The sequence below is a fragment of the Felis catus genome, chromosome A3 (genome assembly GCF_018350175.1).
Source record: "Felis catus isolate Fca126 chromosome A3, F.catus_Fca126_mat1.0, whole genome shotgun sequence".
Lineage (NCBI taxonomy): Eukaryota > Metazoa > Chordata > Mammalia > Carnivora > Felidae > Felis > Felis catus.
The window spans coordinates 27,051,462-27,074,900 of record NC_058370.1 but is presented as its reverse complement, the minus strand read 5'-3'; the positions used below and the strand labels follow the sequence as shown (position 1 = coordinate 27,074,900).

The 23,439-nt window shown below is 52.8% G+C and overlaps 1 protein-coding gene across 5 annotated transcripts; it reads left to right on the top strand.

The window, feature by feature from the left end:
* The first annotated feature begins 5,076 nt into the window (after positions 1–5,076).
* Positions 5,077–10,607, top strand: COX4I2 (cytochrome c oxidase subunit 4I2). Of its 5 annotated transcripts, none has more exons than XR_006595257.1 (6): positions 5,194–5,310; positions 6,343–6,424; positions 8,003–8,167; positions 8,961–9,092; positions 9,579–10,263; positions 10,361–10,607. XR_006595257.1 is itself a non-coding variant. In XM_019826688.3 (6 exons), exons 4-6 carry the CDS (start codon positions 8,020–8,022, stop codon positions 10,495–10,497), a joined length of 417 nt encoding a protein of 138 aa, XP_019682247.1. In that variant the 5' UTR covers positions 5,205–5,310; positions 6,343–6,424; positions 7,597–7,681; positions 8,003–8,019; the 3' UTR covers positions 10,498–10,607. The 5 variants fall into 5 exon arrangements, 4 of the variants coding, with proteins under 4 accessions (XP_003983688.2, XP_019682247.1, XP_019682245.1 ...); XM_019826688.3 differs by lacking the exon at positions 9,579–10,263 and adding an exon at positions 7,597–7,681 and having other exon boundaries at positions 5,205–5,310; XM_019826686.3 differs by lacking the exon at positions 9,579–10,263 and adding an exon at positions 7,594–7,681 and having other exon boundaries at positions 5,205–5,310.
* Positions 10,608–23,439: the final 12,832 nt, after the last annotated feature.

Here is a 23,439-nt window from a genome sequence, read left to right as displayed (position 1 = left end):
GGGAGGGGAGGAGAGGAGAGGAGAGGTGAGGTGATGAAGGAGTTGTGTTGGAGAGCTTGGCAGGGGGTCCCGGAATATCAGGCTAAGTAGCTTATCGGGAGGCCAGCGGGTGCTAATGAAGGTTCAAGGAAGCCATGAGGTCCCCACAAATGCCTGCGCTGCCACATCGGGGGGCCATATGGCCATGTCCGTGAGCCAGTTGTGTCCCAGGTCTTGGGGTCTGGCCAGGTCCCTCCCCCTGCTCTGTGCACCCCCTTTGGCCTGGGGAGCAGAAAGCCCTGGAAGATTTGGAGCGGTAGCTGTAAACAGTTCCGAGTTAGTGTGGAGCCCCAGAGCAGCATCTGGAGGGATCTGGGCCTACCCCAGGGCCGACTTGACCCGCTGCACCTCCAGGATCCCACCGCCTTACCCCTTTACCAAGTTGGACTGTCTCCTGGTGGTGACGCTGCTGCTCTCCTCTGAGGTGGCGCCCACCCCACCCATAGCCCTATCCATAGCTTGGCCGATACGTCACCGGTGCGGGCGCCTCTGGGAGAATCTCTGCTCAGACCATGGCATTCACCCCCACACCCATAAACAGAGCTTGAGTCTGACCGATACTGTAAAGATGTGGAAACCGAAGCCATGGGGGGGGGGGGCGGGAGGGGAGGCAGGGAAGAGGGAAGGAAACCAGCAGAAGGTGGAGCTGGGACTAGAATCCTAGACGTGGGCTTCCCGGGTGGCGGGGGGCAGGAGGGTAGCTTCACCGCCCCTGATACTAGCTAGGTTGTCGTTTGTATACATCTGCCCAGGCGAGGGGGTGGTGACGAGGACCCGGGCCCCGGGGTTTCACTGCCCTGAGTTCTGACGAACTGCCACGCCCCTTCTCTAGCTGGTGGCGAGTGGCCGCCCTTCCCGCGGTCGGAGCTCGCCGCGTCGGGGGACCGCCTCCGGCTCCCCTGCCACCGCGGCAGCAGCTGTCAGCGTGCGACTCCGCCCAGCACCCCTACCGACTGCGTGGCGTGGGCGGGACCTGAGCCAGGGGGGTGGTGGCGGGGACGGGGGGCGGGCCGGGAGAGGCTGGAGCTGGCAGGGGGCGGGAGGGGAGTGACAGAGTGGGCGGGACCTCGGGAACAGGTCTACGGAGAAGGCGGGGAGGGGCGATGCCCTGTGGGCGGGGCTTAAGTGACTGACAGGGGGCGGGGCTGGGCGCGTGAAGCGGCCGGCAGGACGACAGCGCGGGCAGGGTCAGGGAGTGGAGGCGGTCGCCGTGCGGGGGGCCAGAAAGAACTGAAAGAGCAAGCCTGGGGCCAGGGCAAGGGTCTAGTGTGGCTTGTGAAGGCAGGGCCGGAGAGACGGACAAGGCCCGGGCGGCCAGGGGCTGAGTGATAGAGGAGGAGCCTCTCAGGGTAGGGGCGAGGCCAGCGGCCGGGTAAGCCCCGAAGGCCAGCGGGGCTGGGCGGGGCCAGGGATGACTGACAGGACGGGGTCTGGCTGCAGACGGCGCGGGGGACAGCCAGGTGGAGCCCAGCAGGAGGGGGACACAAAGACTGTCCGAGGGGCCGGGGAGGGATGACCGGCAGCCCGAGGCCGGGGAAGGAGGGAGGAGACGCGGGACGTAGGTGGTGTAGTATGAGTGACAGGGCACGTGGCGGGACCGGGAATGAGGACGGCTTGTAGGCGGGGCGAGAGGATTGACGCCTCCGGGGCGGGGCTAAGGGGCCATGAGTGACAGTCAGAGGGGTCGGTCTCAAACACGCCTCTGCAGCTCTGCAAAAAATTCCCCTTCCGCCGAACACCGCTAGCTTCGCTCATTTCGTGTGCAAAGTGGGGGGACCGGTCGCCGTTGCTGCCACCAGCCGGACTCCACCTTCAGCACCGCCCCCTCCTCCGGGAACTTCTGCCCTGGGACGGGAGCTGTGCAGAGTGGTCAGACCCGCCCAAAGGAGGTTTCCTCCACCTTCCAGGCCAACAGTCCCTTCCCGTCCCAGCGAAATCCAGGCAAGGCGTCGTCCCCAGGACCGGACAAACTCTCTGTGGCAGCTCTGTTTCGGCGTTTGTTCTGACCTGGCCCTTCGGCCCACAGTTGCCGAAGCGTTTTCTGGATTGGCCCCTGGAGCTGTGGGTCGGCGGGTTCCGAAATCACAGGCCCTTGCCATTAATTAGCCCGCCTTTCTGCGGCAGAGCGGGACAGGCCTCGCCCCCGATCCTGGCCACGCCCCCTCTGCTCACCAGGCCCGCCCAACTAGCCCCCCTTGCTTAGGGCCCCTAGGTTTTCCGTTTCCAGTCCCAGTTCTAACACTACAGTCCCCGCCCCGAAGAATAAGCTCCACCCACCCTTGCATTGCCCCGCCCCTCTCTCCCCGACACCCACCTCCCTATCTCCCCCGTCCCGCTCCTCCAGTCCCAGATCTCGGCTGGTTCAACAGGCTCCCGGGGCTCCCGAGGGGCTGGGGGCAGGGGGCCCCGACGCTTTGTCCAACGCCTTTTCCTACTTCCGTCTTCGGGTCCTTCGCGAAGCCTAGGTCCTCCTCAGTATTCCCTCTGGGAATGGTCCTGTCCGAAGCCTGAATAGTCTGTGGGGGAAGAGGGGTTGGGGGTCCTACCAGCAGGATGCTGGGGACGTGGCTCAGGTCTTTGTATCTTGGCAGAATCTCGGGAGCTCCCTGGATCTGATAAAACGAGTAAGGGCTGCCCCTTTCTGTAGGCTCCCACTAAAGGGTCGGAGCGGCGGGGCCAGGGGGAAAGGGGCAGATTCTGCTCATCTCCCTTTCCTGCAGTTTCTGCAACCCCACCCTGCATTCCCGTGTAGGGTCCATCGCAGTAACTAGCCTGTAAAGCCCCATCCGAGCCCCTCCCCTCCAGTGCCCTCCAAGGTTCCCAGGGAAGACTCCTGCTCGTTGGCCCCGGGGGCCCCTGGGTGACCTACCTTATGGGGGAGCCTATTTCCAGGTTCGGGGCCATCACCCCGCAGGCGGTTGTGCTGCCTTATACCAGTCTTGGGCCACCGGAAGCCTGCCTCCATTTACTCATCCCAAGCCGGTTTCTCCTACAGATGTTCCTCATCACGGCATCGCCCCACATCTGGTGCCTAGAGTTCGGACAGAAGCTGGGGTGGGGGAGAGGGCAGGGCAGAACACTCCCCAAAGGCCTTTCCTTGTAAAGTCCTGTGAGGGATGGGGAAACTGAGGCCCAGAAATGGCACAGCTTGGCTACCAGCACGGCAGCAGCAAAGCCTACACACCAGCCATTCTCTCCAGCACAGCAGGCATCTGCCTGCCCCTGGAAAGTTCTGACCGGACTTAAGGCTTGCTCTCCCCAGGTTGCCTGAAGGAGGGTGTTCCCTGATCCTTTGCCCGTAGGGCTACTCTTCAGGACACCCTGGTCAGCATCGAAGAGGTAAGGTGGTCCTCTTAGGGGTCGCTCAAACCTGGAATTCCCTTGGTCATGGGGAAGAGGGTGGGACAGCTCCCAGGAGTAACCAGGGCTAATCCTGGGAGCTGAGGGTTTCCTCTCATGGAGATCCGGGAGAGTCCCACACTGCCTTCTCACAGCTTTGTGTTTGTTGCTGCTGAAGTTCAGAATGGAAATGCGCATCCTGCCCACCCGAGGGTCTCTCTAGCACCTTCCCTGAGTCTCTGCCCTTCTAGGTTCATCTACCCCCTGGGGATTAAGCCCCTCCCTCCAGACACTGGCTAGAGCAGGTCCCTGTGGCCTCACTGGCTAGAGGAACCCTGATGGATGGGTGGGCACTGGACACATTTCATAGGCCCAGAGCCGAGAGACATAGAAAGCTCTGATCCCAGGCCACAGAAGGGATCCCCAGTTTTCATTCATCAGTCCACCATTAGTATTCTAACAATCCCACGCCACATTTCCTAAACTCATGCTCCACTCCATTTAACAATATCACTCCCCTACTTACCTCTGGTGGCTTCCCATCTTTAAAATAAAATCTAAGATCCATAGCATGGCCTCTGAGGTCCTACTTGGGAGTCTAGCCCCTCTCCAACTCTCCCCTCTACCTGTCACACTCTGGCCAAGATGGCCTCTCTCTGTTCTTTGAATACACCTGTGTTTTTCTGCCTCTGGGCCTTTGCACAAGACTTTCTGCTTGGAACTAGATTGTGAGCCCTAAAAGGCCAGGGACTGTTTTTGGATTTGTTTGGCTCCATATCCCCAAGCATTTACCTTGGGGCCCTCAATAAATGCCAGCTGTAATAGATCTTCATAAATAATTCTTTTTTCCCCTAACTGCGTATTTATTTATTTTTGAGAGAGAGAGAGAGAGAGAGAGAAAGAGAGAGAGAGACAGCGTGAGCAGGAGAGGGGCAGAGAGAGAGAGGGGGACACAGAATCCGAAGCAGGCCCAGAGCTGTCAGGGCAGAGCCCAACCTGGAACTAGAACTCAACAACCCATGAGATCATGACCTGAGCCAAAGTTGGACGCTTGATCAACTGAGCCACCCAGGCTCCCCCTTAATAAATCGTTCTTGAGTAAATGTACCTGATGCTTTTCTGTTGACTTATCTAACCTTTACAACAGCCATGTCAGGTAGGTACTATCATTAGCTCCCTTTTCTAGAACCTAATACAGGAACTCAGAGGTTCGTCCTAGGAGGCCTAAGAGGTTAGGCCACTTGTTAAGGGCCACACAGCTAAGATTTGAACACCAGAGGGAGGCTTTTATTCACCCCCACAGGGTATCTGGCAGCATGGAAGCAGGGTGGTAGGTACACCACAGACCAGCTCCCAGATTCTAGATGTTTGTGGGCTTGCTGGAGCAGGAAGCATTGAGCCTGGGCTGGAAAGTTGGCAAGACTGGGTCTGGGCAAAGTCACTAAGAGAGCATTCCAAGTGCAAAGAAGGCAATGAACAAAGGTGCGGAGGGAGGGTGATTCAGCTCCTGGGACTACCAGAGTCAGAGGGCTGGGCCGGCCCAGGACAGCCCGCCAGCTGGGTCCTGGGCGCTGTCAGCTGTCTCCAGAGGCAGGACCCCCGGGGGCGGGGAAATCGAGGCGGGGACTCACTCTGCGGCCCCCCTCCCCGGGCTGGGGGGCCCGGGTGTCTCCAGGGACGCGGGCTGGGCGCTCCCACGCCCCGCTGAGGCAGGACGTTCCCACGCAGGGGTTGGCCTTGGGAAAGGCTGTAGGGCGGGCCTGGGGGCGGGCGCCCGCGCTCTGGTCCCTCTGCCGCCCATTCTCCGTTACTTGTTGGGCTGACCTAGCTCGCTGCGCTGAGCAGGGAGGTGAGTGAGTGGGTGGGAGAGCCTGGCTGCCCAAGGCTGGCGGGTGAGGGATGCGGCGGCTTGGACCCCTGCTTTCGCCACCGGTGAGGATCCGTGTGGTCCCTGCCGTCGAGTAGGGTCAGGAGCGGGGGATGGTTGGGGGAGGGGGGGCGGGTCCTGGCAGCAGAGAGTTGAGGACTCCTTGGGAATTACCCTCTCTCCGAATGTGGGGCGCCATCTCTTTCCCCAAATGTAGATGACTTCTTCCCTCTCTTCAAATGTGGGGCTCCCCACTTACAGACAGGAGCCCTTCCTTCCCAGATGCGGGGGCCCCCTCTCACCACACATGGTACACCCCCTCCTCTCTATTGGGTGCCCCTCTCTCTCCCCAGATGCGGGAAAGGGGGGGGTACTTTTTCTTTCCAGAAGTGAGATACCCCCTTCCTCTCCCCAAAACGTGTGCTCCTCTTCCTCCCTCTGACCCACTTTGGTCCTTGTCCTCCTCTAAAGCCCCTCCCCACCCCCATGGGAGCCAGACTCTGAGACTTCCCTGGGGGGTGGGGGCTTGGGCTCAGCCTGTCCCCTTCCCCCACCAGATCCACCGCAGAGCAGGCTTTGTGAGCACGTAGGCAGCCAATTAGGGAGGAAGGGGTGGGGGCCAGACCGTCTGTGCAGAGACCTTGGCAGATGGCCCTGTGAGGAAGAGAGGTAGCCCCAGGCCCTGCTCCCTCCCTACCTGGACTCCCACCCAGTTTTCTCAGGGAGGGAGAGCAAACAGCCCAGGGAGGTTTCCCAACTTGGCCTGGCTGAGCTGGAGCTGGGACCAGAACCCTGGCCCACAGCGCCAAACCGCTGGGACCCTGCCTCCGGGAGTTAGGCCTCCTCCCACTTCTCAGATGGTTCACTGAGGTCTCCCGAGGGGGCATCCAAGTGTCTAGGACCCCCATCTCCCCCCACCAGGATCGCAGACAAAAGTAGAAGGGTCAGGGGCATGAGGGTGACCTTGAAATCCACAGGCGGACCCCACCACCACCTGTGAAAAAGGGTTTCTGTATCTGGGCCCTGAGGGTAGGGGCAGAGGGCAATGTGGGGCAGGACTCACACACACACACACACACACACACACACACACACAGATGTTCTTCAGAGCTGTCTGGAGCTTGGTGCTGAGGAAAGGAGGACCCAGGATGCGGCAGATGCACAGCCCGGGAAGCGCTGGTAAGACCCGCACACCCCACCCCTGTCCAACTCCAAGGCTAGGGGTGGGCTCCTGCTTGCCAGCTGCCCTGGGTCTGCCCTAGACTGTTTTCCACAATCCCACCCCTTGGGCCTGGATGCTCCAGGATCTGGAGCTCACATTTGACAGGGTCCCCTTCCACCCCAAGCTTCCTCGGGGCCTGACACCCCCACACCTTGGGCTCCTAGGGCCTTTGTGTCCTGAGGTGGAGTGTGCTTATGGGACCTTGGACCTCCTTTCCAGACCCTATTCAGAAAAAAAAGAGGCCTAAAGCAGGAGAGACTTCAGCCACATAGCAGAAGGGCCTTCTTGACCCTCCGGAGAATAACGGATAATGTTCACTGAGCCCTTACTATGTGCCCCAAGGTGTGATCAACATTTCACACAGACTAAAACACTCAGTCTTCATAACAACTGTGTGAGGTGGATGCTGGGCTGTTATCTCCATTTTTCAGATGAACAAACTGAGGCCCGGAGGCCTAGGTATTAAAAGAGCCCAAAGCAGTTCCAGAACTGTCCTGGCAAGGTGGTACCAATGCCCTCCATGTGGGCACCTCTGGTGACAATAAACAGAAGCTTGATCGAGACCCTCCTGGTGCCCAGCCTTGCTCTGGACACCCTGGACACCCACATGGAGCCCTTGACGCTTAGCCACCAGAGAAAGCTTCTAGGAAGGAAGCCAGTCGTAAAACGGCCCTCTAGCAGTGGAATTGACCGAGCGTCTGCTGCTAGGCGCGCGCTAACCCTTTCAAGTATATTATCTTGAGGCTGCCCACGACAGCGTGCGGCGGGAGCTTACTGTCCCCGCTTTCCAGATGAGGGCACTGAAGCACAGTGAGGTCAAGGGGCTCGCTGGAGCTGGGGTGGGCGGAACTGGAGTTCAAACGCAGCTGACTGCAAAGCCGTGCCCTTGACCGGTGGTCAAAGGCACGCGGATGGCGCTTTACAGTTTGCAGAGCAGGAGTACATCCGCCACGTCAGGCTCATCTCACTCAGCCTTCGTCCCACCGTTGCCTTTGCCTGCCATGCCCTCCTCACCTCACCTCTTCCCAGGGAGCACAAGGTTTGAACCCAGAGGGGCTGCCTTGCTCCTTTTCGCTCTGTGAGTTACGGCAAGTCACTTAGCTGTTCAGTTTCTCTGTCTGTAAAGTAGACAGATAACAGTCTCGCCTGGCTCAGAGTACGCGGAGTAAATGAGTCAATTCACCTGAAGGCCTTAGAGTGGCTCCTGGCACACAGTAAGTGCTCAATAAATGCAGCCCTCTTTTTTTTTTTTTAATGTTTATTTATTTTTGAGAGAGAGGGAGAGCAAGCAGGGGAGGGGCAGAGAGGGGGCAGGGGTGGAAACAGAGGAGCCGAAGCGGGCTCCGTGGCGACCGCGGAAAGCCCGATGCGGGGCTCGAACTGGCGAGCCATGAGATCATGACCTGAGCCGAAGTGGGATGCTTAACCAACTGAGCCACCCAGACGCCCCGGTGCAGCCCTCCTTTTTAATATTGTGGTTAGAGCTGGGATGTCCCAGGTGCAGCCTGAATGTAGCCCTTCTGTTGTACCTGCAGCCCACAGCAAGGAGAAGATGCCCCCCTACACTAACTACCATGCCCAGCGCTCCTACCCCATGCCCGATGAACCCTTCTGCACAGAGCTCAACGCTGAGCAGCGGGCCCTGAAGGAGAAAGAGAAGGGCAGCTGGACCCAGCTGACCCACGACGAGAAGGTGGCCTGTAGGTATCAGGGGGAGGGGGGAGCTGGCTGGAGAGAGCGGGCTGGGGGGGGTGACTTTGAAAAGAAGGGCCCCCACTCGAGACAGCCAGAAAGCCCTGAACGCCTGAACTCATACCTGAGGGGTGAAGTTTATCCCTTTGTTCATCTATTCTCTTATTCATTCAACTGTTTGTGCACAGTCAGATGCGAGGTGATGCTGGGGATACAGGAGTGAATCACCCAGATGGTTCCTGCCCTCAGGGTGCTCTCAGGCCAGTGGGGGAACTGACACAAACCCAGATAACTGTAATATGAATTTGGCGGCTAGGGCGAGGTGTGTGTGTCCAAGGGGTTGTGAGGACCGGAAGGAGAGAGACATGGAATCCTGGCGGGCCTTTCAGAGGAGGGCACATCCTGGCTGGCCTTGAGTGATAAGGACGAGGGTGCTGCCTGGTAGTGGGAATAGCATGGGGAGGGATGTAGGAGCAGGAAAATGTGGGCATCTCTGAGTGGTGTGGGGGTAAGGAGCAGAGAGGCAGGTGGGTGGGAGAGCAGGGGCCTGGCCCCGGGGAAACCGGAGGGATGTGCAATCCCAAGTCCTGCCCACCAGAGGTGCCCCCCAAGGACTCACATTTGGAGCCTGCTTCTGGCCATGCTTTGCATACGGTCGATGTTCAGTAAGAATTTGCTGAATGGACAACACCTGCTTCAGGGAGGGGGCGGCTGGGAATCCCTGAGGCCAAGACTTGGTCCAGGGTCCTCGGAATCCATGCGCCCGAGACCCCTACCTCCTCACCCCTCATCTGCCTCCAGTGTACCGGCTCCAGTTCCATGAGACCTTCGCGGAGATGAACCGTCGCTCCAATGAGTGGAAGACAGTGATGGGCTGCGTCTTCTTCTTTTTTGGATTCACAGCTCTGATGATTTGGTGGCAGCGGATCTATGGTGAGTGGCAACACCCCTCCCCCCTCGCTACCGCCCGGGGCCACGCCCTTGTGGTCAGAGCCACCAGCCAAGCTCTTATAAGGCACTCGTCTGAAGAGGTTTGAAAAGTCCCCCAAAGAGGTGTAGGGTGAAGGGCAGAGCACGGCTGCCTCGGTTGGGATGTAGGGGCTCTGCCTCTCTGGACCTCAATTCCCTTGTCTGTAAAATGAAAAGAATAGTGCCCACATCACAGGGTTTGTGAGGATTTAATGAGAGAGCCAAAGCCAGCGTCTGGCACATAATCATGAATGGTAATGTTACTGATTGCTGTTATTAGCCATGGATTTTTCTGTAACAAAGAGTCACCAACATACAAGAGCTTAAACAAGATACAGGTTTTGTTCCTCTCTCACAAAAAAGGCCTGGGGGAGTATCGAGACTGCAGTGTCAGGCTCCTTCTGTCATACTGCTCTGCCATCCTTAACGTGAAGCTTTCTTCTTGATAAGGTGGCTGCCCCAGCTCCAGCCATTAAAGCCTACATTCCACCCAAGAAGAGAGAAGAGAGACCTCTTTAAGGTCCAGAAGTTGCGCACGCCACTTCTGCTCACCACCCGTTGGCTAGAAGCGATCACATGACTGGGTCTAGCCACAAGGGAAGCTGGGAAATGTAGTTTTCAGCAAGGCCGTCACATGCCCAGCTGTCTATTACTACTGAAGAGTGATTCTCAGAGTGTGAGACCCTGGACCAACACCATCACTTGGGAACTTTTAGAAATGCACATTCTCAGCCCCAGTCTGGATCTACCAAGTCAGACACTTTGAGGGTGGAGCCCAGCGATCTGTGTTTTAACAAGCTCTCCAGAGTGATTCTGCTGCCCACTCGGGTTGGAGAGGCACTACTCTGGAAGAAGGGAGGGGATGTTGGGGAAGAGCTGGCCGTCTCTGTGCCAGCTGACCTCACCTCTGATGGCCTCACCTTCTTTCTTCTTCTGCGAGAGTGTGATGTGAATTCCCGCTTGGCTTGAGGATGAAATGAGAGAGCCTTTGGGAAAAAATTTATCCTAGCCCAGTGTTTGGGGCTAATAGGGGCCCATAAAGATATTTTCCTTCTTTACCACACACTGGGGTAGAAAGTACCAGTGACTCAGGCAGGCCGGGTCAGCCTCAGGGACAAATGGACCAGGAAGTAAGGTATGAGCTGTGTAGGGAGCTCTGCCCCCAGACCTTCCCTGATGCACACCTCGAGGCATCTAAAATGCCTTTGTCCCCACCCGTGCCTTCCCCGCAGTGTTCCCTAAGAAGCCCGTCACCCTGACGGATGAGTGGAAGGCCCAGCAGCTCCAGCGCATCCTAGACATGAAGGGCAACCCCGTGCAAGGGCTGGCCTCCCGGTGGGACTATGAGAAGAAGGAGTGGAAGAAGTGACATGGCATCCTGGCTGCTGTCCCTGCAGCTCCACCCTGGCCCAGGGCCTGTGGACGGCCCTTTCCTCCTCTTAATCCCAATAAAGCTGGCCTGTTCTCTTCTGCCTTCAATCTCCACCTCTTTACTTGCCACAAACCCTTCATTACATCTAAAATCAAGCAGTGTAGTGAGGGAAGGACAGGAATAAGCCACCTTCCGGGGGCCCAGAGCCCAGGTAGTCAGGGAGGGCTTCATGGAAGAGTAGGGACTAGGGCTTAGTCTTAACAGGTATGTGGTAGTAGGAAAGAGAGGAAGGGGAAGGGAAGGTTTTCCAGGTGGAGGGAGTGGCTTGAGCAAAGGCAAATACACTCCTTTATTCAGTCAATTAACAAATATTTATCGAGCACCTACTGTGTGCCAGGTATTAACCCAGGCCATGGGGGCCCAACAGTGCATAAGACGAAGTCTCTGGCCGCATAGTGGCAGCATTGGGAGACACAAAAATGAATGTGTAAGTATAACATACAGTATGTCACGCAGAAATGAAGAAACAAAACAGAGTAGGGTAAAGGGCAGAGTTAAAAGGAGACTGGAGGTGGTAGGTAGAGGCCTTTTAGAGGAGGTGGCATCTGAGAAGAGGTCTGAATGACACGAGGGAACAAACCTTGTATCAAAGGCAGAAAAGCGGGGCACTTGACTGGCTCAGTCAGTGGAGCGTGTGACTCTTGATCTCGGGGTTGTGAGTTCGAGCCCCACGTTGGGTGTAGAGATCACTTAAAATCTTAAAAAAATTTTTTTTAATGTTTGTTTATTTCTGAGAGAGAGAGAGAGAGAGACAGAGCATGAGTAGGGGAGGGGCAGAGAGGGGGAGACGCAGAATCCAAAGCAGGCTCCAGGCTCTGAGCTGTCAGCACAGAGCCCGACACGGGGCTCGAACCCATGAACTGTGAGATCGTGACCTGAGCCGAAGTTGGACGCTTAACTGACCGCGCCGCCCAAACGCCCCCAAAATAAAATCTTAAAAAAATAAAATAAAAAGACAGAAGAGCAAGGGCAAAGACTCCGAGGTGGGATTCTGGTCCGTGTGGGGGACCTCACAGAGGCCACAGGGGCTATAGCGGAATGACTTAGAGAATAGCAGGAAGGTGTGTGCTGGGGAACAGGGTTGGGCTTGGGGCAGAGAGCAGATTACACGGGGCCTCACGGGGTTTTAGTCTTTCTTATTTATTTATTTATTTATTTATTTATTTCTCCGTGCCCACCATGGGGCTTGAACTCACGACCCTGAGATCAAGTCATGTGCTCTACTGACTTGCCTGGGGGAAGCCAGCCAGGCGCCCCCATAGGGTTTTATTCTAAGTATGAAGACCTCCGAGAAGCAAATGCCAAGAAGGAATTAAACGTGGAGAGTTAAGGGGCTGATGTCTGTGAAGGATAGAGAAGAGAGGGAGCGGGAGCAGGTGTCGAGAACCCTCAGACAGCGGCGCAGTGGTGCAGGTCTGAGCTCTGTGGGAGGAGGGGAGGGAGGAAGGAGGGCAGGGGAGGGAGAGCCTCAGACTCTACTGTGCTGTTGTAAATGGCGCTGTTTAATAGGAAGTCGTCAGCATAAGCAAGCAAGCGACTCTACAAAGATGTAAAGAGAGCAGTGACAGCTATCCTACGGAGAGCACCCAGGGAGGGTTGAACTTGGAAGTGGAGTGCCTTCCCCAAGCTGGGGTTTAGACCTCATTGGAGCAGGTGTGGTTGAAGCCCACGGCAGCGCAAGGAACTTTGCTGGGTCACCCGGACCAGAGCTGGTCCATGGTCAGGGGGTGGGCAAGAAGCAACCCTCGGAGGCCCGAGGGAGCCGAGGCTGGTGGGCAGGTGGGATTGGGGCACCTTTGCAGATGTGAGACTTGGAGCGTGTGGTATCCGCATTAGGAGCGTTGCAAGAAGATGGTCCTTAGGCCCGAGGGCTGCAAGGTGCTGAGAGACTGTGAACACTGAGCTCATGGCTGTGGCAGATCATCGCCGGGCATCCTCACGCACTGCTGACTAATCACACGGCCGTGCACGTGCACACACACACACACACACACACACACATCCCAGAACCAGAAAGGGAAGCCTTTCCTCCTGAAATGTCCCCTCCAGCACCCTCTCCTGGCAAAAAGCTTAGCGTCTCACCGTGAAGGAGGAAATGCCGAGTCCAGATCATTATGGCAGAGCAGGTACTGGAGGGTGAATTTGGAGCCGAGAAGCGAGAGGTCGACAGCCGCGCAGCATCTTTGTGACAGTCTCGGCCGGGCCAGTGGGGAGCCCCAGAGCAAAAAATATCCATTAGGGGAGTCCTGTGTTGGCCGAAAGGGACTCCTCCCTAATAACACCCCTGTGCTCCGTCCTCAGCAGGGAGCAGCCCTGGGGGACAGTAGCCTCAGCGTGCGAGCACTGCAGCACTTCTGAAAGAGCAGTGGCAGGAAGTGGTCATACCACCCACCTTACAGCAGGTTCTCTCAAAGAGAGACCCGAACAGCACATCTCCATGGACACCCTCGATGCCATTGGAGGCATTTAACAGGGCAGTCAGGGCAACAATATTTATTCAATCACCAAATCGTTATTCGCGTCCACTGTGTGCCAGGGGGGTACAGAGCGAATGAGACCTCATTCAAGTGTCATGAATTCCGGGTCCTTATGAATCTGACATGCTGCAATGGGGAGACAGACATTAGCCAGACGGCCACTTTAATAAGTTATAGTGCAAATGAATGCTAAGAAGAGGCGGTACCTGGTTGAACTGACCAACAGAGGGAAACTGCACTCATCTAGAGAAGTCGGAGGCGGCTTCCCTGAGGAAGTGTCCTCAGACTTGAGATATGGAAGGTGACTCATAACTAGGTAACAGGGGTGGTAGAACAGCATTCTAGGCAGAGAAAAGTATGTGCAAAGGCCCTGTGGTAGTGAGGACCACGGCATGATAGAGGAAATAAAGGAAGCCCGCTGGGCTATCACACAGAAGAGAAGGAAGATCTGGACTAGGACGGGTGGGGGAGTAGGAGACTCACACGGGGCTTTGTAGGCCCTGCTGCCCCTACCGAAGGGACACATGTGGGGGAAAGCAGGGAAAGATGGAGCTTGGGGAGTGTGTTGGGGCCAGAGTATGGGGAGTCTTGCACATCGATTTGGTTTTTATCTGAAAGGCAACTGCCTGGTCCTGGGCTCTGTGTGGTATGAGAGACCCATTGTATTAGCCACTGCCTTAGCATGAGCGATGCTAGGGATCCAGAGACGGAGCCGACAGGAGCCCTGCCCTCCAGATCCCCCAGCCAGCTGGGCAGGACTGATACGGACACAGCCAGCTGGAGGCTCATGGGGTGTTAGCTACAGAAATGGTCAGCAGTACATTTTGACCTCATTGTTCTGACCCAGCCCCTCGGCCAAGGCAAACAAATCAGATGGTAAACTCGTCAGTTTTTTCGCCTGCAGTAATGCTGTGTAACAACCCCCAAAACTTGGTGACTCACAACGTTGAGCATTTATTTCTACTTTCATGGGCTTGTGGGTTGGCTGAGGCTCTGCCGGGATCAGCCAGGTTTAGTTCCGGACTGCGGGTTAGTACTTTGGTTTTCTGGGGCGTCTTTTAGGTTCCTGGACCCACTAAACAATTCCCTGGACGCCAGGTGGGTGTATGAAAATTCAACTCAATTCGGACACTGTGTACTTGGAAATAGCGTCAGCTTCCACAGGTTAAGGGTTCGGTCCTGCGAGACTGCCCCGCCCCCTACTTTAAGACCCCCCCCCCCAAGGCCAAGCCCAGGTTGTTACCTGCACTTTTGACGGACTGGCTCTAAGTCGGAGGATCCCACGACCCCTTCCTTGAGTTTGATCAATTTACCAGCACACCTCACGGAACTCGGGAAACCCACTTACTCACTGGATTACCAGTTTCTTATAAAAGGACATAACTCAGGAAGAGCCTGATGGAAGAAAGCATGGGGAAAGGCATAGAGCTGCCATGTCCTGTCCGGGCATTGCTGTCATCACATCTCCACGTGCTCACCAGTCCAGCAGCTCTCCGAACCCTGTCCTTCTGGTGGTTTATGGAGGCTTCATTACATAGCCATGATAGGTGAAATCATTGGCCACTGGGGATTGATTCAACCTCCGGGGGGCCCCCTCTCCCTCCCCAGGAGTGGGATGGGGTTGGGGGCGGGGTGTGTGGGAACTGGAAGTCCAACCCTCTAATCCTGTGGTTTGTTCTCTGGGCAACCCGTCCCAAGATGGGGTCCAAAAAAAAAAAATCACATCATCGACATAACAAGAGACACCTTTGTGGCTCTCACCACTTCAGGAAATTCCAAGGGTTTCAGAGGCTCTGTGCCAGGAGCCAAATAGGTAGATTTCTTAGTATAGATCACAACATCACAGGCTGCCGTGACAAAATACTACAGACTCAGTGGCTTAAACAACAGAAAACTGTATTTTCTCACAGTTCCGGAGGCTCCAAGTCCAAGATGTTGGCAGGATTGGTCTCTCCTGTTGCGTCTCTCTTTGGCTTGCAAAGCCACCTTCCTGCTACGTCCTCACATGTTCTTTCCTTTCTGCATGCACGTCCCTGGTGTCTCTTTGTATGTCCAGATTTCCTCTGCTTACAGACACGCCCGTCAGCTTGGGTTAAGGCCTTTCCCAATGACCTCATTTTAACTTCGGTACCTCTTTAAAATTCCTATCTCCAAATACCCTCACATTCTGAAGTTAGGGCTCCAACATAACGAATTCAGAGGAGACGTGACTCAACCCACAAGAGTTGGGTTCAAAGTGATTCCATGTGTCTCCTTGTTCTGGGAGCTGCGGGCACTGAGGGCATTTTTGTCTCTTGGCAGAAGTCAGAGACTGCCGAGGGGGCAGGGGGATGGTTAGGGACACGTGATGCTCTTAAAGCCCGGGCTCCATGGGGTGCCTGGGTGGTGCAGTCAGTTAAGCGTCCGACTTCAGCCAGGTCACGATCTCGCGGTCCGTGAGTTCGAGCCCCGCGTCGGGCTCTGGGCTGATGGCTCGGAGCCTGGAGCCTGTTTCCGATTCTGTGTCTCCCTCTCTCTCTGCCCCGCCCCCGTTCATGCTCTGTCTCTCTCTGTCCCCAAAAAAAAAAAAAAAAAAAAAAAAGCCCGGGCTCCACAGAATCAGCACCACCTTCCACTGGTCCACGCAAGTCCTCTGGTGTTCCGGTTACCGTTGCTACCTTCCAAACCCCCCCAAAACGTAGTGGCACAAAGCAGCCATTTTATTCTGCTCGCCAATTCTGTGGGTCGGGAATTCAGGCAGGGCACAGCGGTTACTGTTTGCCTCTGTTCGAGAATGTTTGAGGTCTCGGCTGGGAATACTCCAGAGGCAGTGGCCAGAATGTTCTGGAGGTGTTTTCACTCCGGTGGTTGACGCTGGCTGTCAGCTGGCCGAGCCGGCCTGCTCTGTCAACGGGACATCCTTCTTTTGTGGCATGCCCGGGTGGTCTTTCTGTGTGGGCTAGTTTGGGCTCCCTCAGAGCCTGGTGGGCGGGTCCCAAGAGAGCACTCCAAGAGAACAAGAAGAAAGGGTATTGCACTCTCACGATCTAGCCTCGGAAGACACATAGCATCACTTCTGCCGAACCCTGTTGGTCAAGGCACTCACAAAGCTCCACCCGCGTTCAAGAGGGAGCGGACGTAGACTTCCCTACCCGATGGCCACAGTGTAAGATGCAAGATGCACGTGAGATGGGAAATACGGTTGTGGCCACCTTTGGACAATACAGTCTGCCACCCACAGCCAAGCCCAACATCAACGGGCAGAGAAATAGCCTCCGTCGGAGTACACGTGGCGAGCGTGGGGTGGAGGGAAACTGTGAGCAAACACCACCCCCTCTCACAGATGGGGAGAAGTAACCAACACACAATCATGTTGATAAAAGCTAAAACTGACCCACAGTAACTTGGATGTCGACAAAACTTCAAACAGTAACATTTTGACATTTAGATTGTCAAATTTAGACCTGAGAATTCTGGTGAGGGGCGCCTGGGTGGCTCAGTGGGCTGAGCGTCCAACTTCGGATCAGGTCATGATCTCACGGTTCGTGGGTTCAAGCCCTGCGTCGGGCTCTGTGCTGACAGCTCAGAGCCTGGAGCCTGCTTCGGATTCTGTGTCTCCCTCTCTCTCTCTCTCTGCCCCTCCCCTGATCATGCTCTGTCTTTCTCTGTCTCTCAAATAATAAAATAAAACATTAAAAAAAATTTTTTTTTAAATCGGACCAAATAGAAATAATGGATACTAGCAGACAATGCATAATGGCAGAAAACCCTTGAAATCAGATGTGGATGGGGCGCCTGAGTGGCTCAGTTGGTTAAGCATCTGACTTCAGCTCAGGTCATGATCTCATGGTGCATGAGTTCGAGCCCCGCATCGGGCTCTGTTCTGACAGCTCAGAGCTTGGAGCCTGCTTTGGATTCTGTGTGTGTCTCTCTCTCTGCCCCAGCCCCACTTGTGCTCTGTCTCTCTTTGTCTCTCAAAAATGAACAAATGTTAAAAAAAATTAAAAAAAAAAAAAAAAAAGGAATGAAATGTGGGTAAAAATGACTGAGGGGAGAATCACATCTTGTTGGCAGCATTTACTCCACAAGGTCAAGTTGATTGCAATGCAAAAAATAATTTTGTAAAATTAAATTTAAAATGGCAAACATTGGAAAGAATTTGACTTTGGTCATAAAATAACTGACTGAGGAATAAAATTGACTTCAGGCAGCTTGCTCAAGAAAGCTCTCTCTTAAAAAAAAAAAAAGCCCTTTCTTGATGTATTAGAATTAGTGTAATTCTGATAAAAATATTTGGAGTCAAAACTCACAGTCAAAATAGTCTTGGGATAAACACAACCGTGAGGTCAAAATGTCCTGTAATAGTAAAATTATCAGTAAAAACAAAGAAAGAGAGAGACTGCAAAGACAGATAAGGAACTAACAAGTATTTATCTGTATGAGAGACAGAGGGCTGATTTCCTTAATATGTTAAAAAAAAAAAAAAAACACCTGGGGGGTGCCTGGGGGGCTCAGTCAGTTAAATGTCATACTCTTGACTTTGGCTCGGCTTGGGACATCATCTCATGGTTTGTGAGTTCAAGACCCATATTGGGTGTGGAGCCTACTTAAAAAAAAAAAAAAAAAGGCACCTGGATGGCTCAGTCAGTTGAGCATCCGACTCTTGATTTTGGCCCAGGTCAAGATCCCAAGGGCATGGGATTGAGCCCTGCTCTGGGCTTTGCAGTGAGTGTGGATTCTGCTTAAGATTCACTCTCTCTCTCAAATTAAAAAATAGTGGGGCACCTCAGTTGAGCATCCGACTTCAGCTCAGATCATGATCTTGCCATTCCCGAGTTTGGGCCCCACATCAGGCTCTGTGCTGACAGGTCAGAGCCTGAGGCCTGTTTTGGATTCTGTGTCTCCCTCTGTCTCTCTCTCTCTGTCCCTCCCCCGCTCATGCTCTCTCTCTCAAAAATAAACATTGGGGCGCCTGGGTGGCTCAGTCGGTTGAGCGTCTGACTTCGGCTCAGGTCACGATCTCACGGTTTGTGAGTTCGAGCCCCGCGTCGGGCTCTGTGCTGACGGCTTGGAGCCTGGAGCCCGCTTCAGATTCTGTGTCTCCCTCTCTTCTGCCCCTCCCCCACTTGCACTCTGTCTCTCTGTCTCAAAAATAAAATAAACATTCAAATAAATAAATAAAATAAACATTAAAAAAATAAGATAAGTTTATTGATACTTGTTTTGTGCTTGAATACACAGCCTACCCTGAAGCACGTTTTCATGTGTATGGAAGAATATGTATTCTGCTGTTGTTGGGTGGGGTGTCCTATAGATGTCTGGTAGGGCTGGTTGGTTTCTAGTGATGCTTACATTGTCGATTTCTTCTCATTTCCTTTTGTGTATATTTTTAAAATATTCTCTTCACCGTCACCATGGGGATTTCAATTAACATAGGAAATTCAGAACAATCTCGCATTGATACCCATTTAATTTGAGTAACATAAAAACCGCTCCATGCTCCCCCTTTCCGTTATTCTAATTATTCTATCATTCTAATATTTTTCTATTATTTTGTCACAAATTGTATCTTTATACATTGTGTGCCCATTAACATAGAGTTCTAAGTTTTTAGGCATTTGTATGTTATTTTTAAAATATTTATTTATTTAAGTAATCTCTATACCCAGCATGGGGTTTGAACTCACAGCCCTGAGATCAAGAGTTATCTGCTCCTCCTACTGAGCCAGCCAGATGCCCCCCCTTTTTTTTTTATCCATTTGTGTTTCTTGTTTTTAAAAGACACACTTTTTTTTTTTAATTTAAAAAAAATTTTTTTTTTTAACGTTTATTTATTTTTGAGACAGAGACAGAGCATGAACGGGGGAGGGTCAGAAAGAGAGGGAGACACAGAATCGGAAACAGGCTCCGGGCTCCGAGCAGTCAGCACAGAGCCCGACGCGGGGCTCGAACTCACGGACCGCGAGATTATGACCTGAACCGAAGTCGGACGCTTAACCAACCGAGCCACCCAGGCGCCCCAAATACACACTTTTTAAAATAATTTTTTAAAAGTTTATTTATTTATTTAGAGAGAGAGAGAGAGGGGAGGGGAGGGGCAGAGAGAGACAATATCAAGCAGGCTCCGAACTGCCAGCACAAAGCCTGACGTGGGGTTTCAACTTGAGAACCATGAGATCATGACCTGAGCTGAAATCAAGACTTGGACGCTTTCCTGACTGAGGCACCCAGGCACCCCTATCCCTTTGCATTTTAAATCATGTAGGAGACAAAGAAAGTTATAACCCCAAAATATAATAATGCTTCTTTTATATCTATGTAGTTACCTTTATCAGAGTTCTTTATTTCTTTATATGTCTTCAAATTTCACTGATTTGTACTCTTTATCATTTCCTTCCTCCTTCTTGCTTTGAGTTTACTTTGCTCTTTTTCTAGTTTCTTGAGGTGGGAGCTTAGATTGTTGAATTGAGACTTTTTCTCTGTTCTTTAAAAAAAATTTTTTTTTAATGTTTATTTAGTTTTGACAGAGAGAGCATGAGTGGGCAGGGGCGGGGGGATTGTGGCACAGAGAGAGAGGGAGACACAGAATGTGAAGCAGGCTCCAGGCTCCGAGCTGTCAGCACAGAGCCCGACGCGGGGCTCGAACTCATGAACCGTGAGATCACGACCCGAGCCGAAGCCGGACGCTCAACCGACTGAGCCACCCAGGCGCCCCGACTTTTTCTCTGTTCTGATGTGTGCATTTCTGGTACACACTTCCCTCTCAGCACTGCCCTTGCCGTGTCCTGAAAGTTTTGATATGTCATGCGCTCATCTCGTTCAACTCAATGTATTTTTTAAATTTCCCTAGAGTCTTCTTCTTTGACTCGTGCATGATTTAGAAATGCGTTGTTTAGCTCTCTGAGTGTTTGGAGATTTCGTCTCATCTTCCTGTTGTTAATTTCCAGTTTGAGTCTCCTGAGGTCAGAGGACACGTCGTGTGATTCCCATTCTTTTAAATTTGTTGGGGTTTGTTTTTTGTTTTATGTCCAGAATATGGTCTATACTGAGATATATTCAGCGGGCACTTGGAAAGAGTGAGTATTCTGCTGTTGAATGCCACGTTCTCTGAATGTCAACTGGATTCCATTGTTGATGGTGCTGTAGAGAGTTCTTCTATATTGTTGGTGATTTTCTGTCTAGTCGTTCTGTCAGTTGTTGAGAGAAGTGTATTGTTAATTGTGGATTTGTCTGTTTCTCTTTTCCATCAGTTTTTGCTGCTTGCGTGATCTTTTTTATCCTTTTTTCCTCCATCTGCCTATACATTTGAAGTGAGGTTTTTTGTTTTTTGTTTTTTTTAAGTTTATTTACTTACTTTGGAGACAGCGTGAGCAGGGGAAGAGCAGAGAGAGAGAGGGAGAGCGGAGCCTGCCAGACGCAGGGCTCGAACCCACAAACCGTGATGGTGGCTGCCGTAGGTATGACATCACGTGCACATAACACAGTCTACCGGCGCCCTCATTTTGCAATTTGAGTGAAGGGTAGAAACTTTACCCTCTTCACATCCCTTTACCCACTTTCGTTGTTGCCAGGTGGGGGTGGAATCGTGGGCTCCCAGTGTGTCTGCATCGACGTGTGGGAAGGAGGAGGCAGGCGAGGAGGGCTCGTTACTGGCCAGCAGACATGAAAGTCCTGGCTCCCTTGGCCTTACGACATCCCACACTGGTGGGAGTGTCTGGGCACCTTGACTCATGAGGTTGGACGGAGTCACCAAATCCCCACTTGGCCTTCGCTGATGTGGATAAGGCCACTGTTTTTCCCATGGTGTTTGGCTGGAGTGGAGCTCTTACTGTCTAGAAATGTTCTACCCTGCTGGCTTGTTCCTATCCTAATCCCTTGACTAGACAAAGTAGGCTTTTGTTGGGGCTGTGTTGTCTTTTCTGTGCCCATTGGCTTTTTTTGGGTGGCCAAAAAAGCCAGCTCCAGCTTCTTTGGCTCCAAGTCTGGGATCTCTGAGGCAAAAAGAAAACCCATAGGACTTGCCACTGGGTCATTCCTGGGGTCCTGAGGTCCCTGGCCTGTCTGCCTTCTCTTCACTTTTCAGTTTTCTTATGCTTGTTTTATATGCAATGTCCAGGGTTTTTTGCTTAATTAGGTGAAAAAGGAAAAAAGCAGATCTGCTTCATTTTCCTAAAAGTGCGAGTATAGATAGAAGCAGGGTCGCTTGTCCGGAGGAGTTTCTGCCAGGCTGCATTTTACCGATTGCGTTCCGTGTAGCACTTCTTGTGCCCCTGTATTTTCCATCCATGGTGGTTACATTTAGAAGCTTTGGTCACACGCAGAGCCGACTTTCGACAAGAACATTTCAGGGGCGTGCTGTGTGTTCTCTGACCGGGAGGCTCACGATGGCAGCGTCCTTGGGTGCCATTTGCAGCCCCTGCCGGTCATTGTGTGGATTCATTAACTTATCAGGGACACAGATGGCTTTCGAATTATTAAAAGACGCCAACCTCAATTAGAGTTTTGAAAATGAAATTTTAAAGTATAGGGTACTGTTTTTTTTTTTTTCCTCAGCCAGATTGACAAAAGATCAAAGAGTGTTCATGCGGATGTTGGCAAGGGTGCAGGGGACACGCAGTTCCACGGGATGACAGCTTTGGCTGTCTCCGTCAAAATAACACATGCATATATCCTTTGGCCCAGTGATTCTACTTCTATGAATATCCCGTGGGTGTACTTGTGTATGTGCAAAATGACGGACACACCAGGCTGTTGATTGCAGTACTGTTTGGATTAGCAAGAGTTGAGAACTACCAAATTGTTCCTCCCTCCGGGAGAGTTTCCCAGCTGGTGTGCTACATAGTTTCGTGAGCTGTGGCAGACATATTTTTGCCCCGGCCATGTGCCCTTAAGCCCGTCCTCAGAAGTCATGTGTAACTTTGGTGGACAGTTCTCATTCAAGGAACGGGCGCCTTGCCTTGTCCTTTTGACCATAGGTTGATGCCGGGCCCAAGCCTGGGGCAGGCAGGAAGTGCCAAATGCTGGGGAAAAATACACGGGAGCAGCCCTCAGCCAATGAGGGATGGGAGTCGTTCAATGAATACATTGAGGTTCTTGTCCCTAGAACATTCTACAAGTTTTTCAAAGGATGCCCTGGAAAAGAGCCTCATTGTCTCAAGTGGCAATTTACGTGCCATTGTACCCTGTGTTGGCCTGCCCTGCCTCGCTGTCCCTGCTGTTCTAGGATCACCACTTAAACTGCTTACACCTGAATCCTTACTTTAGACTTCGCGTTTAGTGGATATCCGTAAGAAGACACAGAGCTTGGGCAGTTGGAGTCCCAAGACTAGTCCCCTCAGGGGTCCTTAGAGCAGTGGTAGGGGATGATGGAAGGGGGTGGTCTGACAGCTTAGCCTAAAAGCACGTACATTTATGGTGCCAGATGCCATTCTTAAGCACTTCACAAGCATAAAACCTGCACTAAATCTGCATAACCACCCATTATTATCATCTCCATTTTACAGGTGAAGAAACTGAGGCACAGGGAAGTTAAGGGCACCGGGCTATCCTAGGAAGTATGGTTTCAGAGCCCTGCTCCTAACTGCTACACAGCCTGTGTCTCCTCTGGCCCTCACCGCTCCACCAGGATGCGTTGAGCATGGCGAAGGTTGGGCTCTTTCTTCCTGGATGTCTACTGCAGGGATCAGCCACGGGGCACGTGACCACCCATCCTCCACAAGGACCTTCACACGAAGTCTGTGGAGCCACCGGAGAAATTTGTTTTCCAGGTGCCCCAGGAGCTTGGCATGAAGCCCAGGTGAGACTGATGTGTCTAGAAGGGATGGTCAACCAGCTGCAGAGAGACGTCCTGCCACATGAATGGTTTGTAAATAAGGGCTTTATCATTATTTTTATTTATTGCTATTATTTTTACAAGGCAATTAGGACAGCGAACAGGTGTTTTGTTCTGCTTTGCAGGGGGCGGGGTGGGGGGCACTGAACAGTTGTTCTGCTTTGCAGGGGCGGGGTGGGGGGCACGGTTTTGTACATCAGTGCGATTTGAGCCGAGCCTTCCTGACTAGGCACTGGTCATTTCCCCACTCAGAAGCAAATTTACAAACTGTCTTGTTGGCTAGCCACTGCATTGTTTATATTCCCTTTTATTTTATTTTCAGAACTTTTTCTTTCTTATGCTTATATTCTTGGTACCTCAGTGTTTTGTTTTTTAATATTTTATCTTTAAGTAATTTCTACACCCAATGTGGGGCTTGAACTCACAACCCCGAGATCAAGATCAAGAGCCAGCCAGACACCTTGATACTTTTAAGTATCGATGTTTTAAGAATGACTTCCTCAAATTTTAAGATTGGCAAATATTATCCCGATAGATTTGTCTTATTTGATTTTTTCAAATGTTTACTTTGAGAGACAGAAAGAGCAAGTG

What these genes read in the sequence shown, in the direction of transcription:
- COX4I2 (XM_019826684.3), top strand. Translation starts at nt 5,278, where the DNA reads ATGCGGCGGCTTGGACCCCTGCTTTCGCCACCG. An exon ending in GACCCCTGCTTTCGCCACCG is followed by an intron (nt 5,311 to 6,342) that starts GTGAGGATCCGT and finishes ACACACACACAG; the next exon opens with ATGTTCTTCAGAGCTGTCTG. An exon ending in GCACAGCCCGGGAAGCGCTG is followed by an intron (nt 6,425 to 8,002) that starts GTAAGACCCGCA and finishes TTGTACCTGCAG; the next exon opens with CCCACAGCAAGGAGAAGATG.